We start from the raw sequence: 18,103 nt of genomic DNA on the forward strand, positions 1-18,103 counted from the left end.
CCCTAACTCTGAGATCTCCCAGGGTTAGCAACAGTTATGTCCAACCACTAATGGAATTTCTCTCAGAGCACAAACCCCCACTTCCTGCTCCTTCATTCCATCTTGGAATCCTCCAGCCCTTCCTGCTAGGTCCAACACTAATACTAACTAATCTTCCTCACAACAATGCTTAAAAAGAAGATATGGAGGTGGGATTGGGGGAACTGCAGACTCATGGCTGTTTGGGGCAAAGTTTAGATAAATCCAATTAGAATCACAGTGTGAGCCCTTAGTTTAGAAGCCAGCTGATGGTTTCAGATTTCAAGCGTGTTGCCATGGCAAAACCATAGGATTGGAAGGTTCAGGTAGGAATTCCAACTCTGCCTGCTAGTTAGAAGGTTAGAAGCCTCTTTCCCTCTCTTGGTCTTAATTTCATAACATTTCCTGGTTCAAAGGGACCTCAGGGACCAACTCTATTTGCCTCCCCAGCTTATTGTGAGGAAAGACCATTTGTGAGCCATTAAGCATCAGGGAAATCGTTGAGGTTATGATAATGGGCCCTTTAATGTCAGAGTCATTTGTATCATGGGATATAGAGTGAGAGGAGACCTCAGAAGTCTTCTGGTCCTCTCTCTCCCCCATCCACTGCCATTTTAATCATGACTAAACTGAGTCCCCAAGGAGGAAAAAAATTTTGCTCATGATCATATAATTAGTTAGAAGTCAGAGAATCAGACAACCAGGTTATGAATTCAGTCTTTTGACTCCAAAAGAAAGAGCCCAACAGATTCATTCAGAGTGCTCTGGCTGTGCTAGGGGAAGAGGAGAAGTGGTGCAGAGGAGAATGAGTGGCTTTGAAAAATGGCTGATGTAAATCATACATACTTGCAGCCATAATTGACATAGACATTTTCTTTCTACTTTTGTCCAGTCTCCTAGCACTGTAATATTGGTCAGAAATTTATCACTAGAGGCAGCTAGGTGACTCAGTGGATAGAGAACCAAAGTTGGAGATGGAAGGTTCAAATTGAGTCTCAGACACTTCCTACCTATGTGCCCCTGGGCATCACTTAACTCCAATTGCCTAGCCTTTACCACTCTTCTTCCTTGGAACCAGTACTTAGCATTGGTTCTAAGAAAGAAGGTAAGGGCTTAAAAAAAAAAGAAGAGGAAATTTATCACTGGCTAAGCTCTAAGACAAATAGCATTTGATTAAAAGCTCTTCCTAAAAATCTCCCCTAACCACAAAAAAGCGCTTTAAGAGAAATTTGCATCAAGCTAGAGGAAACTGCTTTTGGGAAGTACAGTAGGATCTCATTTTACACAGACAGCACACATGAATTTAGGTATATATGACTGGCAGTGAAAAATTCAGGGAGGAAAATATAGAAAATAAAAATTTTAATTTTGTGCTAAATCTATATTCCCAAACAGTTTAAAATCTTGCAGCAGTTCACCAATCACACTCATTCTCACTCTGAGAAATAGAACTGGGAGTATTTACATTGTTCTGCACCAAACATTAGTCCCCCCATCAGTTTTTGTGCACTTTTGGAACATTTGGAATAATTCGTGTCCATGTCAGGGTAGTACTTCTCTTTGTTTTAATGCTATTTCATTTATTAATAATGGTCCCAAAGTACCAAAATAATGATGCCAGTAGCTCTGCTAAGTGTGAAAAAAGGTATAAAATGCTTAGGTGTGTTCATTTAAGACATACTTACTAAATAATGGGGTTTGCTATTATGAACAATTCTCGCCTCATGTGAAGGGTCTGGGAACTATTCTATTGGTCATGAAAAATAAGTAACATCCTACTGTATAACTTTGCAAAAAATGAAACCAAGTCACAGAATTTCAGAGCTGGAAGGGACTTCAAAGGTCATTTTGTCCATTCCTTAACTGAAGGCAAATCATATTTAGGATATAGCCAACAAGTATTCTCTTAGCCTCAACTAAATGTCCTGTAATAATGGCAAAATTCTATCACCAAAGAGAGCTCTAATTATTATTAGGAAAATTTACCTTAAATTGAGCCTAAATCTTCTCCTTTGCCTTTTCCCATTCTCTTTCTATAATTTCCCACAGCCTCCATGGGCAGACAATACAAGACATCCCTTTTCCATTTAACAACACTGCAAGATATCTAACATGTTCCCTCTTTTCCTTAAACAAGGTTTTTCTTCTCCCAGTTAAACACCTCCAGATTCTTTATGTCCCCCTTGAACGGGATATCTTCTGCTACTCTCTGGAGTCTCTGCAACCATCTCAGTTGTCCTTTGGACTCTCTTAAAGGGAGAATGTCTATACCATAGGTATAAAATTATCCAGATTACCAATGCCCTGTCTAAAATGTGGCACCCAGAGTTGAACACAGTATTGCAGTTTGGGTCTGATCAGAGTAAAAGACAATGGGATTATCATCTCCCTCGTTTTGGTGGCTTTTCTATTCAGGTAGCTTTTGTGATTTCCCCATCATGCCAAAGTCTCATATTATTTGCTGAAAATGACAGTATTTGGTGATAATTCTTCTTAGGTAATTTTCAGAAGCTGACAGAATGCAAGAATCAGCATTGAGTAAAACAAAGCAAAAGAGAAAATCATTCTTACCTCTAGTCTGGTCCTGTCCACATCTTTGGGCAATTTCACTCGAATTCGGTTTGTGACAATGAGCATGTCATAGGGATAGATCTGTCATGAAAAAGAAAGAGCCCAATACATTCAATCAGAGTCCTCTGGCTGTGCTAGGGAAAGGGGGTGGGTGGAGAATGAGTGGCTTTGAAAAATGGCTGATGTAAATCATACATACTTGCATCCATAATTGACATAGACATTTCACAGGGTAAGAACAAGAAAAAGGACCCCTTTAACCTGGCCAGGTATGAGACTCCTTCCGCGTTCCCTCTTACCTTGTATTCTGTAAGAAAAAGAGGAGGAGATCATGGGAAAATTTAGAAAATATATATTTGTGCTTTCTGCTGCAATTAACTCTCAAAGGTGGTATCTCCATGAACACAATTCCATCATGCAGTAAGATGGCTGCATGCACTGGGATCCTCGCATTGGGTGAGTTAGCTTTTCCAACAGCACTAGAAAAGGGCATACATGACTGGCGAGAAGGAATTCTGATTCTTGGTGCTATAAGACTATGGGATGCCCCTTGTGAAGAGCACAAGGTATGGTCCAGGGGTCTGAATACCAAGTGAGAGACTAGCAAATGCTAATCCTGCACATGCCATCTCAAACCCTGTCTCTATTGATGACTTGAGTGAGATAGAGAAATCTACTGACTTACTTCAATTTACTCACTTGGGAAGTGGGTGTTTTAAGGTTTAACTTATGGAGGTGTTGTGGAAATGACAATATTGACAATTGTAAAGTATTCACACAATGAAGTACTAGAAAGACAGCGTTGGAGAGTGGAAAGAATCACCAACTGAAGTCAGGAGTCCTGAGTTTTAGTCTAAGCTTTGCCACTAACTGATTGGTTAAGTGACTTTAGGCAAATTAGCTTCCTTGTGTCTCAGCTTCTCCTTAGGTCAAATGATATGCTATTTCCTGTAATAATAAAAGCTCCTTCCTTCCTTCCTTCCTTCCTTCCTTCCTTCCTTCCTTCCTTCCTTCCTTCCTTCCTTCCTTTTCTCTCTTCCATCTTTTTTCCTTCCTCCCTTCACCTTTTCTCACTATTCCCTAAATCTTCCTGTCTACCAAATCCTGCCTGTTGAAATCTTCCATATCCTTCAGACACAGCTCAAATGGCTCCTCTTCCATGAAGTGTTCACTACCTCTTCCAGCTGGAAATGATCTTTACTTCCTTAGACCCCACAAAGCACTTGGTATACATTTATGCCCTTTTTAGGTTATTTTGCCTTACAATCATCGGAGAATTCTTGAGTATATGCCATTTCCTCCCAGATGGATGGTGAACTCTATGGGGGCAGGGATCATGTCTTCTTTCTTTGTGTATCTTCTCTTGGTAAGGCAGTTTTTTGCACACAATAAATGCCTAAGCTAGTGTAATATGGTGTAGTAATAATGCCAACCCTACAGCTAGGATTTCAAGCCCTAACTTCAACACTTCGCAGCTGTGCCCTCTTGGATAAATTCGTTCCTTAATCTCTCTGAATTTCAGATTCTCCACCTGTAAAAGGGAGATAGTAATAATACATAGCCTACTTCCCATTGCTTTTGTGAGGTCATCTTAGTCATCCATATAACTTGCTTTCTACATAGTAAGGCACTTAAGTGTTTATTAGATTTAACTTTAAAGTTCTATGTAAATTAAGCTACCAATATTATTGTTTGCCATTTTGCTTAGAGTTCTGATGGTCAAGGAAAGTTTATCTAAGTCAGACACTGCAACCAAGAATCTCACTTGAATTAGATCTGGGATCAACATGGAGCTAAAATGCATGGTGTCAAATGATCATTTTGGTTAGTATGGGTCACATAGTTCAGTAGTAATTACAGCATTTTTTTTTTTGCCTGGGTTACCCCATAAGAAGCCAGGACAGAGTCAGCATAATCCAAGAATGGGAGATAGCAGGGTATCTCAAAAGGGGGAAGAGATGAAAATTAAATTGATTCTCTATGGCAAGATGCAGGAGAGATGAGCCAAGAGTTAGGCATGGAAACTGACCTCTGAATTAATCAATAAGTGATGGTTGGGTTTTCAAAATGATGCTTACAGAAATATGTTCCCGAGCCCCTCTCCCCTAGATAAGGATGAACACTAGGTTAGACCCACTGAAGTCCTAGCTTCATGTACCTCGCATCCCCCAACTGGTATCCTGGTCTGCTTCATATTGGGCCATATTTGCATTCTGGAAAAGAGAGAAAGAGAGAGCAGCAAAGAGAACATTGAATCTGGAAACAGGTGGTTGGTCCTTTGGGAAAAGAGGTCTTTCCTTGAGCACAGTCAAAGCATAAGCCCTAAAGAGAGAATATAATCTTGGTATCATGGTGCATAGCATTTATGATCACAGTCACCAATGGGGAAATTCAACACACAGGTTCATCCCACATAACATTGCCCAACACCGGCATGTCATAGAGTCATAGGATAATAGGATCAGAAGGTTTAAAGCTGAAAAGGATTGGGTTCAACTCTTTCATTTTACAAATTAAGGACATTGAGTAATGAAGAGGCTAAGTGATTTGCCTAGGGTCTCACAGCTAGAGACTATCTCAAGCAGGATTTGAATGCAGGTCTTTTGACTCCAAGGTCAGTGCCCTATCTGATTTTGTAATAATGTCCTTAAAACACTGCAAGCAAATCCCACTATATTGTCAAACTCAGTACTTTGCCCTCCCAGTCAAGCCCAAGCCAATGTTTCCTGAAGCACTGTGGCTCTACAATAGTCATTTTATTTTATTTTTGGAAACCTTTACCTTCTGGCTAAGAATTGATTCTAAGTATCAATTCTAAGGCAGAAGAACAGTAATAACTAAGCCAGTGATGGCAAAACTTTTAGAGACCTTAGAGACAAATTGCCCAAACTGCACTCTCATACTATATGTGAACCCCAAACCTTACCCCAGACAGAGGAGGGAGGAAGGGTTTCCACTGGGCTTCTGGGCAGGGGGGGAGGGAATGTGAGAAATGTCCTCAGATGCATGTGGAAAGGGGGAGGAGAACAGCTCCCTCCAGCATGCTCCACCACACATGCCATAGGTTCATTGACACAGAACTAGGCAATTGGAGTTAAGTGACTTGCCCAGGATCACACAGCTAGGAAGTATCTGAGGCCAGCTTTGAACCTACATTCTCCCAACTTTAAGCCAAGCACTGTATGTACTGTGCTACCTAGCTACCCCTGATTATGCTGAGTTTAACAGCCACGCTGTGTGGTTGAGTGGAAGGAGTACTGAACTGAAACTCAGAAAACCTACCTGGGTTCAAATTCTGGCTCTGTTCCTGCCTATGCAACCGTGGGTAATTACTTTCCATCTCTGGCCCTATCTATAAAACGAGGGGTTTAGACCATAAGGCTTCTGAGGTATCTCTCTGCTCTAAATTTATGCTCCTATGATTATTTCAACTCTAAACCTACAATCTAATGATGCTTTCCTAAGGCATTCCTTGCATACTAGTGTAGCAGCCACTGAACTGGAGAGAGTAATGCTGCCATCTAGTGTCCTTTATCTTAATCACAAAGTCCCATCATTTGTTATAATCCACTGGTACTCAACAAGAAGTCAGGTGGAATTCAGAAGCAGACAAAAGGGAGCTCTTTCCAGGCTCTCTCAAGGGCACCATGATGACCCCCCCTGAATGAGAGTTCTGTTATCTCTGGATGCCACAGACAACCTGAGGGAGGGGAAAGACTAGGTTTGCTTTCAAAAGATTTAGGTTTGGATCTTGACTTGGGTACATATTATTTGACATTGGTCCCATTGTTTCCTTTCTCTAGATCTCAGTTTCCAGAATTGTAAAATGAGGGATAAACTAAATCTTCCTGGTCCCCAATCCTGTTAAGTTAAGTAGATAAAACTAAAAAAAACTTCTCCTATACAAATAGCCAAACAAATCCCTGTGCATGTCTCTCTTGAGTTTATCACTTCAATAGGTAGGTTTAGGGATAACCCATAAAAGTATGTGACATTTAGGCAATTAAGGCCATTTGTGTGCCAGGTCCAATAGAGGGCTTGAAAACCACCAAGTCAATCTGGGTAATTCCATACACACAGGCAAAACTATATAGGAATTGAGAGGCTATTATTTATACCCCACTCCCTTAATAATGGTAATAAAACAGTATCCATTAGTGGTCATTTATTTTACTGGTGTTTCTTGGAGGAAATGAGAGAGGAAAATACAGAATCAGATAAGATACAACCTAAGTAGTCCCAACTTTGGATCAACTGGAATGTTTTTCTACATTCTGATTTTAGGAGACAAAATCAAACCACAAGAGAATGAGAATGTTCAATGCTGCTGAGAACGTCTGTCCACAGACAGTCCAATAATGACTGTCCATAGAATCAGAAGATTTAAAACAAGAAAGGAACCTCAGAAATCATCTAGTCCAGCTTTTTCATTTTACAAGTGAGGAAACTGAGACAATGAGAGAAGTGATTTACCCAAAGTCACCATGCAACACCATTCCCTAGTGTTAAAAACAGACAAAAAGCCCCTTTCTTCATGGTACCATCATCTTCCAAGAAAGGATATCTAACATTGTAGAAAGAATGAGTAAGGAGATTGGGGGCTTGGTTCTAACTAGCTATGTGCCCTTAAGTAAAACACTTTACCTCTTTTTGTTTTTGAATCTTTACCTTCTGAGTCAGAATTGGAATGAATATTAGTTCCAAGGCAGAAGAGCAGTAAGGGCTGGGCAATGGGGGTTAAGTGACTTGTACAGGGTCACATAGCTAGGAAGTATCTGAGGTCAAATTTGGATGTAGGATCTCTCATCTCCAGGTCTGGCTCTCTATCTACCGAGCCATCTAGGTGCCCCATCACTTTACTTCTTGAATCTTTCTGTCCTTATTTGTGAAACTAAGGATTTGATTTACAGTTACCTCTAAGGTCCCTTCTGGCTCCAACAGTTACTAAAGTCCAGGCTCTGATGGTGGATAGCCTCATTTTCCCTTATTTATAAAATGAGGGCATCTTGTTACTCCAAGAAAGTTCTATGTCTTAATACAATGATAAAAAGTAGAAATGCCTTATTTTCTAACAACAACAAAAGTGACCAACTAGGTCGCCATGAGCATTCCTACTTGGAAGAGACCTCCAAGCCAAAAGGCCAAGAGGGATGGATACCACATTTCTAGGTTTTGGCACCTTGGAGTCATTTAATAGAAATATATTAATAAGGCATAAAAATAGGCTCCAAATCACTATATTAACAATAACCTTGGCTAGCACATAGTAAACTAACACCAATTAACTGAACCTATTTGATAAACCACAAAATGCTTTTAGTGATCTCTGCCTCTCTGAAGAGCATGTTAAATTCTTCAGGGATACAGAAATGAATGAGATTCAGTTCAACTCTGTAGGCCTCTCAATTTACTGGAAATCTTGTTTAATGTGCTCTTATTTTAGGAGAAAACAATGCATAATAGAAAAACAAGTCTGTATCAGAAATCTAATTATTGGGTGTGTGTGGGGGAATCCTCACATAATCAGATTGACATACAGTCTACTTTTTCCCAGAAAATTATCATTGATACTTTCCCCCACTTGGCAATGCATCCTTTATGCAGGTGTCTGATGGCTATTCATGATGAAATGAGATAGATTCTAGTAAACTTTTGATCATGTAGGCACCCAAGGACTAGTCAGTCAACATGCATTTCCTAGACCTCTTCTAGACATAGGGCAATGTTAATACTTGCCAAGTAGTACAGAATTTTAGGGAAATGGTCATTTTGAAGGTCAAGGATGGTGGGGCTGTCACCTCCTTCTCCCTAAAAAATAGCTTTATAATATGATAAAGAAAGGGTGATTAGATGAAAATGAGAAACTACAAATGTTAGTGAGGAGCAGAGGAAGACATAAAAAGTCCAAATCAAATCTTCCCAAAACAATCACAAAATCTGAGTTGGAAAGGACCTCTAGTCCAGTCTATATCTGAATAATAACCCCCCTTTATAGAAATATAAAACATTGAAATAAGTCAGAGGTTTTCAGACTTTTTGGTCTCAGGTTCCTTTACACTAAAAAATTATTGAGAACTTTTGGAAGTGCTGTGGGTTATATAGGATATATTTATGGTATTCAAATATATATTTGTTTTTATGTAAACATTTATTGTATTAGAAAATAATACTTATAAAGTTTAAAATATTTATGAATTCATTACAATAACAATAATAAATCCATTATGTTGTTAACATAATGTTAACACAACATAATGTTAACATAAGATGTAATGTTAACATAACATAACATGAAAATAATAATTTTCATGAAAAACAACATTTTCAAAATTAACAAATCACTGAGAAGAGTGGCATTGTTTTATCTGCATTTGGAAATCTCTTAGCTTAGACAGATGACAGTGGGAGCTTCATATTTGCTCCTGTGTTCAGCCAGCTGTAATATAGTTTGAAGCATACAAAAAAAAATGCAGCCTAATGCAAATATATATTTGGAAAAGGGAGGGGTATTTTAACAGGCAAATCACTTCTTAGCATTATTATAAAAAACAATTTTGATTAAGTGACCTCCTGCTATACTCTTGGAGACTCCCAGAGGTTTGTGGATCTTCCTTTGAGAACCTCTGGACTAGATGATTTTGAAGGTGCCTTCCTGCTCTAAATTCTATAACAGTAATTCCCAAAGTGGGTGCCACCGCCTCCTGGTGGGTGCTGCAGTGATCCAGGGAGACAGTGCATTTAGCTTTTCTATTAATTGCTATTAAAAATTTAAAAATGTTAATTTCCAGGGGGCTAAGTAATATTTTTTTCTGGAAAGGGGGTGGTAGGTCAAAAAAGTTTGGGAACCACTGATCTATAATCTTAGCAAGATAGGGCAGGTAGGTGGAGTAATAGATAGAGCATTGGTCCTGGAGTTAAGAAGACTCATTTTCCTGAGTTCAAATCTGGTCTCAGGCACTTCCTAGCTGTGTAATGCTGTGCAAGTCACTTAAGCATTTTCACAGTCTATATATGCTCCCCAAATATGAATGGATTAATCAGTAGCCTTTTCTTGCTCATTATGTTTTTTTTCCCCCAGGAAAAATGGAAGTGTGTATAAAACCCATATTTACTATTTCAATAACTTAGTTTTTGAGAAATTTGGAATTCAGCTTTTAATTAACTATCTACAAGTTTTGCAGAGTGTGTCATAACCTGACTAAGAGCCTAGGCAGGGAGACCATCAAGGCATTCAGACAAAAGGTGGTGAATCTGGTTACTCGGTTTTTTATCCACAGTATGTTTCTCCGCCTTTCCCCATCATTCTTTCTCAGACTCAGTGGTCTTAGGTTCCCAGTGTTTAGGGGAGAGAGAAGGATGGGGAATGGGCTAGATATGATTAGAATCATATGCCCATTTCTATCTCTACTGGTCCCCTTCAGTTTGTGCTCCTCTCTCCATCCTAATCTGGAAAGTGAAGGAAAAGAAATTACTTTACAAACACTGTAGGCAGCATGCAGCATGCTCATTCCAAAACTCAGATCATTCAGTGATGAAAATGCATTTCAAATGTGAGAGGCACCATTTTTTTTATGAATGGAAAAGTGCTAAGGAATATAGCTACAGTTATCCTCAAACTCAAATCCAATACACTGGCTGCAAAATATATACACGTGTATATATTTTACATAGAATTGCAAAACACAACCTTAAACATTAGTGTTGGGTTGTTTTTAGTGATGATACCACAGCCACCAGCCACTATGACTATAGTATTGGGAGGAAGTTGATGAATAAGTAAGTCTACCATTTGTTCTGTGTCTCCTCTCCACTATTCAGATGCCCCCAAATGCCTGAATACAGAACAAGTTCTTAGGTTTCCTAACTTTCAAAAATGATTCTCTCTAATTATATTTTGTATTCAAAAGGACTTCATGACAGCCAATCCTTTGTATGGTGGTTGTTCCTGAAAGACAGCCCTGTTCCTACCTGTGACTGATTTTCAGTTTTGCCTGGTTCCCATTTTGTGGTAAGAGCTCTTTGTTTGGATGGTTTGGGGTGTGGGAGAGAAGGAAGATGGTGGAAGGGAAGTAGAAAAAAAAATCACTATATTCTTTTAGAAAGAGAGAGAGAGAGAGAGAGAGAGAGAGAGAGAGAGAGAGAGAGAGAGAGAGAGAGAGAGAGAGAGAGAGAGAGAGAGAGAGAGAGAGAACATGAGCAGTATACTAGACTATTTGATGTCGACCATCCTGGATTTCCTGTGGGGCTGTTACTCAAAAAGTTAGAAAAGCTGTCAGCCAAGGCACTTGGTGATATCTTTGCATGTTAGTCAGCTTCGTGCTTGGGATCAAGTACCTACCCGGTTGAATCCATTCTTTCCATATCCAGGGAGGGAAGCAGATTTGGTATATGGGAATCCTGAAACAGACACACATAGCTTTTAACAGGCTCTTCAGATCATGCCCACAAGCATGCCAACTGAGGAAGACCAAATTGAAATGAAATGATGAGCGTTCTCATAAAAACATGGAACAGCCAGCAGATCCACAACCTGGATCCTATGACTGTTAACCCCGCAGGTAGCATGCGTGTATATGTGAAATTTGTGACTCTCCGGAGCCGGCTTCAGACCCACACAGATGCATCGTGTTTCATGTTCTTGCTCTTTCAAACTTTATATCTGGACGTTCAATAGGGTTTGGCCTTATTTGAGGCCTGCACCCCAGAGAGCTGATATAGTAAGTCAAAGTCCCTTTGAGCAGCCAAGCAGGGCTATGAAAAAGGTGAAATGTGATGAACACCTGAATTTCAATTCCATCTTGAATCCTGAAAATGTAATGATTTGACTTTCAAAGAATCTACGTTCTTCAAAGGCTCTTACATGAAAGAGGATCATTATAAATACATATTTATAAATACATGTACGCCTTAATTCTCATATAACCAGAATATGTAACAATACACAAAGCTACATAAAAATGAAGCTATTAGAAAAGGTGATTTTAAGAGAAGGAAAGCATGAGGAAAGTTCCAAAAGGAAATGAAATAGACAGTTAGAAGACCAGAACCTCTCATTTCCTAAATAAAAACAGAAGTTATCCCTTAAGGGTTTAGGCTGAAAGATATCATCGGATCACAGAGCCAAAGGAACGTGGATTTAGAACTGGAAGGGATTTCACAAACTGAATCCCCTCACTTTACAGATAAGGAAACTGAGGCTCAGGGAAGTGAAGTGACTTGGTCAAGGTTACACAGAGATGATATAAATGATCTGTAGTCAGGATTATTAGATATAGGGTGGGGGATGCTTCTTGTTATTATCTGAGAACCAAAATGTCCTTTTGTCCCCAACTACCAAAAGTAAACTCCAACTTAATGTCCCTCCTTTAGATTAAAGGAGTGTCTACTGAAGGTGCTAGTTAAAATATGAAGATGAATATGAGGAGACCATGCAGGGTAGTAGAAAAAAGAAGGTAATGGGAGTCAGCCAACCTACCCTGGAGTTCTGATTCTATCACTAACTGGCTAACTTCAAGAGCAAGTCCTTTCCCTTTTCCTGTGTATTCCTTTCCTTGTTCATGAAATGAGGGGTTTGGGCTACCTGATTTCAAATGCCCTTCCTAGCATTCCAGTTCTTTGAATCTACATTGAAGTTACAGATGACCCACTAGCATATATAATCAACAGCTGGTTTATCAGATTAGCACGTGGATGGAGAACAGGGTTGGACCAGGACTAGAGCTTTGAGAACTGACTAAGGAGGACAGGCTTGGAGGAAGACACCACCATGAGAGAGCCCTGGAAAGCCAAGGGACAACATGGGGACCTCAAGTGCTTAAAACACTGGAGGGGCCATGGGAGAGGATCAAAAACAAATGAAGTCTTTCTCTAAGGCTACTTCTGGCTATGGCTACTTTAGCCAATCAGTTCTTCTCAGTCCCATTACTGAGTAAACCAATGGCAGCACTCCGAAGCATTAGGCTGATGGAGGCAGTGTGGGAAGGACTATGCCTATAGAGTTAGAGGGATATGGTTTGAGTCTTGTCTCTGCTGCACACTGCCCAGGAAATACTTTCCATTCCTGGCCCTCAGTTCTTCTGTAAAATGAGGAAATCAGATAAGAGGGTCTTTAATGTCTCTCCCAACTAGAATTTCTATGATTTAAATACTTTGAAAAGGTAAAATTTTCTTATCATGGCAGTTGTAGGATGCTTGAGGAAAACTGGCCCGGTAGTATAAGAAACCCTGTGGCACACTCTTATTTTTAACCATGGCATGTATTTCTGACTGAATCTTTGAATTTCTGAGAACATATTTGTATAATCAGCGATGATGATGAAAATGAGATAGGATAAATCGAAAACAAATCAAATTTCCCATCGTCACGGAACCCACATTTAAAAGTCTAATTACACCAACAGAGAAGAGAAGGGGGACTGCAACAGGCTATTGGACTAATACGAAAGCTTTGTCATGTGAAAACCATTTTAAGTAACTATACACACATATTATAAATCTCTTTAAAAGTAAAATTTTTTCGGGGGGAAAAGTAAACAGAAATCTTCCTCCTCCCTTCCCCCTATTTGATTGTAACTACACACAGTAGGTGTTTGTTAGTTTATTGATTTCTAGATTCATTAAAGAAAGCAGGAAATGATTACAACTAATTTTTTAGTAATAGCAAGGAATTTTTTAAAAAGCAATATATGTTTGCCATCTAGTGGCCATGTGGGAAAATTGCCATTATTTCCCAAGTCACATTCTGAATGATTAAAGGATCTGTAGGTCTGAATGGGGAAGATTGTTACCAACTGGGAAAAGTCAAGGTGTCCTGGGAAAAGTGGCATTTAAGTTGTTTTTAAAGGATACATAGAGGGGCAGCTAGGTAGCACAGTGGATAGAGTACCAGGCCTGGAGTCTGGGGAACCTGGGTTCAAATGTGATCGTGGACACTTCATAACTGTGTGATCCTGGGCAAGTCACTTAACCCCTTGACCCTCTGTCTTAGAGTTGTTACTAAGAGAAAGTAAGAGGGGTGTGTGTGTGTGTGTGTGTGTGTGTGTGTGTGTGTGTGTGTGTGTGTGTGTATGTGTGTGTGTGTGTGTGTGTGTTTAAGCTATTGTAATCATGCTGGTAGGTAGTGATAAACAGTAGGAATAGAGGAGGAGATGGATAAGAGTGACCCAGAAGTAGAATCACTGGAATCCATTAATTATTTGGATATGAAAAGTAAGAGAGAAGGCGACATCAGAGATAATACCATGGTTTTGAACACAGGAGACTAGGTAAATGGTTGATGCTACTTATAGAAATGGTGGTCAGGAAGAACAAGTTATTGTATTGAAGTGATGACAAACTCGGTGATTGACATGTTGAGTTTAAAATTCTGGTAAGACATCCAAATCAAGATATCCTTTGGTGACTGGACAGATACATGAGCAGAGCTCAAGAAAGAGGTTTGGACTAGAGATAGAGATTTAGAAGTCATGTTGGCAGAGATGATACTTGAAGACACAAAGGTAAATTATGTTGCCAATGGAGAGAAAGAAGAAAAGAGATCAGTAATAGACCCTCCTGAAACACTCATATCACAGGTTTTCAGGAGACAAAAAGCCAACAAAAGAGAGGATTAATCCAAGAGGTTTAAGAGTATATTGTCTCTAAATTTACCTGAGAAAGGAGTATTGAACAGAAAGGGGGTGCTTAGCATGAACAGGGACTACAGAGAGTTCAAGAAAGTTGAAAACTGAGGAAACCTGGCTATTAGGAACTTATTGGTGACCTCTTGAGGAGTATTTCAATTTGGAGACAAATGGCCAGTTCTAAGAAATTGTGGGGATAGTGGGACAGTAAATGAAATTATTATAATAATATTTTTCAAGGTTTAGCTATAAAGAGTAGTAGAGTGATGGGAGGGCTGGTAGATGAGGCAGAAGAATCATAGGAAGAATGTTAGATGTTGGATAATTGAATATTCTTGTAGGCTTGATGTGAGTAAATCAGCACAAAGAAAGAGACTACATATTTAGGAGGGAGAGAGAGAGAGAGAGAGAGAGAGAGAGAGAGACAGAGAGAGAGAGAGAGACAGAGAGAGAGAGAGAGACAGAGAGACAGAGACAGAGAGAGAGAGAGAGACAGAGACAGAGAGAGAGGAGGCAAGGGTCTTGGAGCAAGGTCAAGGTCTTGGAGTAAGCAAGAGCTTATGCCATGGTGGTGAAGATGAGGCACGTGTGCTCTGGCGGCATGAAGGGGGCTGCTCTGTTCCCCTCTCCACAGTGCCTGAGGGCATTTTTTGCATGACTGGCCCTTCTATCCAGCAGACCAATATGAACACTTTCTCCCTCTGCTCTCTGAGGTAATACCTGGGGCTCCCCCAGCTTAAAAGTGCAATTTGGGCATGCAATCTCTAAAAGGTTAGCCAACACTGGCTTATGGGATAAAAGGCATGGGGAGAGAGATTAGTCTCTTCTTGGACTAGAAGAAAAGAGCAGAGGGTAGATGCTGTCAATGATAAATTTTGAGGAATGATGGGAATTGAAGGAGTTGATGAACTCAGTGAAATAAGAAGCTGTTTCCTGTTCAACCTTGAAAGGAGAAAAGCTTTTGAACAGTGACTATATGGATTCAGATGGGGAGTCAATGAAAGTAGGTTGATGGTAAGTAGCAGGAAAGGCCCTGTTGAAGTATGGTAGGTTGGTGAAATCTCAATTTCAACTTCCTCTAGGGACACTTAGCAGACTATAAGCTGGAATAGTAGAATTAACTGATGAGATAACCATTAAGGCTGAGAATAAATGCATTGGGAAAAGCAAAATATCTTTGGAATTTTAGAGTGCCAGTACATGAATTTTTGTTTAAACACTTACTTTTTGTCTCAATAACAACTCAAAGATGTAAGGGCAAAGAGCTAGACAAATGGGGTAAAGTGACTTTTCCAGGGTCACACAGCTAGGAAATATCTGAGGTCAAATTTGAACCCAGGTCCTCTCTACTCCAGGTGTGGAACCCTATCCACTGTGCCACCTATCTGCCACTTAGTACATGAATTATTATTAATATGACAGATCATTGGGGAGGTAGGTGAGATAAAGGGAGATAAACTGGAATCATAAGGAGGGTTCAGGGAACTAGAGAACATGATAATTGTGAAAAGCAAATTAAAAATAAGGAAAAGAGCAGAAGTGCTAGAGGTTGGAGATTAGAATTTGAAATCTTGGGAAAGATACATTTCCTAAGCAATGATGATGATGATGATGATGGTGATGATGATGATAGTGATGACAAAGTCTGAGATGCAACATACTGGTATGTGGTCAAAATAGAATGTCCACAAAGAAGGAGAGTATACAAAAAAGAAATGAATCTCCTAAAATTATTTCCCAAATTTTAAGGATTTCATATTACATTTGGTCACAAATAATGAGATCTTCTCATTTCCTTTTCTGTGAATTTTTTTTGTCATGCTTTTATTATTTCTTCCACAGAAGCAATAACAGAAAGAGCGTTAGATTTGGAGTTAAAGGACATGAAAGCAAGTCCTGACAAATCTCTTACTGTCTATCTGGTTTGGGAAAGTTGCATTCTCTCTCTGGTCCCAAGTTTCATTATCTATATGTTGAGGCAATTAGACTAGATAACCATCCAGTACTTGCTTTATGATATAGTTTCCCTCCATTCCTCTTTAGGCTCAGCTCCTAACTCTCCAGATTTCATTTTCCAACGTGGCCAGCAGCCTTCTCAACCCTGAAGATGCCTTCACCACCAAGGCCAGTAGCTGTCTCACCCCAGAAGATCCTTCTGTTCCTGTAGCTCTTTTAGGCTGGAAGATCCCTCTGCTCCTTATGGCCCTTTCTCCAATTGGTCAGTTCTTCCCAGCATTTGTTTTAAGGGAGGGCCTGAGCCAAAGACACTCACTCCTTTGATGCTCTTTAACCTCTGCTACCTATCTGCAGGCTTTTGCTTCCACCAAGCTCTGAATACCTTCCTTCCTCAAGCCCTTTCAGCTTTCTTCTAGCTGCTACCCCTTTCTCCATTAGAATATAAGTTCCTCGAAGGCATGAATTATCTGTATTTTTTGCTTCTACACTTTCTCCTCATGCTTAGTATTTAATAAATGTTCATTGACTTGACTATGACTTCACGTTATTACTTATTAATGATTATATTGTCCCAGAAGAAATTGTTTTCTTTAAAGAATGACTCCTAATTCCCCAGTATTCGGTTCAGTGCTAAAATACGTATCCCATCAGCCCTGCATGCCTGTTGGCTGTTAAATTGTATGTTTCTTGAACACTAACTTCACCACACACTTACTTCATGATTACTTGAAGATCTTGGGGTTTTTGCCTTAAGTCTTATTTTAATTAATTAATTTATTTATTTAACCCTTACCTTCCGTCTTGGAGTCAATACTGTGTATTGGCTTCAAGGCAGAAGAGTGGTAAGGGTAGGCAATGGGGGTCAAGTGACTTGCCCAGGGTCACACAGCTGGGAGGTGTCTGAGGCCAGATTTGAACCTAGGACCTCCTGTCTCTAGACCTGGCTCTCAATCCACTGAGCTACCCAGCTGCCCCCCTTGCCTTAAGTCTTATGATCAATCATAATGATTTTCACAACACCCCCAAAAGAGTTATGAATGCAACTGCTGTGTCTGTTTCATATTGAGGGAAAATCAAGGTTCATTTTCTTTCTCTACCTAGGCAGTATGAGCCAGAAGGTTTTCTGAGTAACTGACTCAGTGAGTGGTATTTAATCCACCTGGACCATGCTCTTGTGGGGACGTGGCTCTTCCCTGACTGCTAGGAGCCGTTCTCTTTTAATGGGGTACTAGGAAAAGACATTTCCCCCTAGGTTTTCCCTACACTGTTCCTCCACTGCTGACTGTTTCTTTTTTTTTTAATTTTATTGATTAATTATGAAAAATTTCCATGGTTATATTATTCATATTCTTTCCCTCCTTCCACCCCCCTCCCATTGCCAATGCGCAATTCCACTGGGTTTTACATGTGTGCTGACTGTTTCTGATGGAGATCCACAGAGAAACTTCAGAAGGACAAGTTTTTAGTGTAATTAGATGCGTAGCTCAAGGAAATTACAGTATAGAAATGGTTGACTAGTATATCATCGTGGCTCCATACTTAATAAGCATTATTTCTTTGGGATAGTGGTGAAGACCTTAGAGAATGTAGCATAGGAGCTCTCCATGTTAGGTCTAGACCAAAGGATCTGCTTCCTTATATCACCTTCCCCGAATGCTTTCAACCCTTCATCTCTGAACTGCTGCCCAGCACAACCACTCACGTGAATAGAAGTCTCCTTGCACTCTCTGAAGAGAGTCTCGTTCGGTCCCGCTACTATGAGATAGCGACTGTGTATCCAGGTCAGGTGAGTTTGTTCTAGTGTCCATATCACCCTTGAGAAACAACCAATTGGTCTTTTGCTGAAAAGAAAGAATAAATAATGTTAATTCCTCTAATTAAGAAATATGAAAATTGATAGTGCTCATAGGATTTTTAAAAATCTCAACAACTCTATC

General features: G+C 39.8%; 1 protein-coding gene across 1 annotated transcript in view; it reads right to left on the bottom strand.

Moving 5' to 3' along the window:
- Positions 1–18,103, bottom strand: part of ABLIM2 (actin binding LIM protein family member 2) — a 242,968-nt gene that overhangs the window by 17,222 nt on the left and 207,643 nt on the right. Inside the window, exons 17-21 of the mRNA XM_044681548.1 lie at positions 17,869–18,007; positions 10,928–10,986; positions 4,748–4,802; positions 2,889–2,896; positions 2,590–2,670 (exon numbers count right to left, since the gene is read on the bottom strand). Coding sequence (XP_044537483.1) covers positions 2,590–2,670; positions 2,889–2,896; positions 4,748–4,802; positions 10,928–10,986; positions 17,869–18,007 — 342 coding nt within the window. The remainder of the gene's footprint in view (positions 1–2,589; positions 2,671–2,888; positions 2,897–4,747; positions 4,803–10,927; positions 10,987–17,868; positions 18,008–18,103) is intronic.

This window comes from Gracilinanus agilis, chromosome 6 (genome assembly GCF_016433145.1).
Source record: "Gracilinanus agilis isolate LMUSP501 chromosome 6, AgileGrace, whole genome shotgun sequence".
Classification (NCBI taxonomy): domain Eukaryota; kingdom Metazoa; phylum Chordata; class Mammalia; order Didelphimorphia; family Didelphidae; genus Gracilinanus; species Gracilinanus agilis.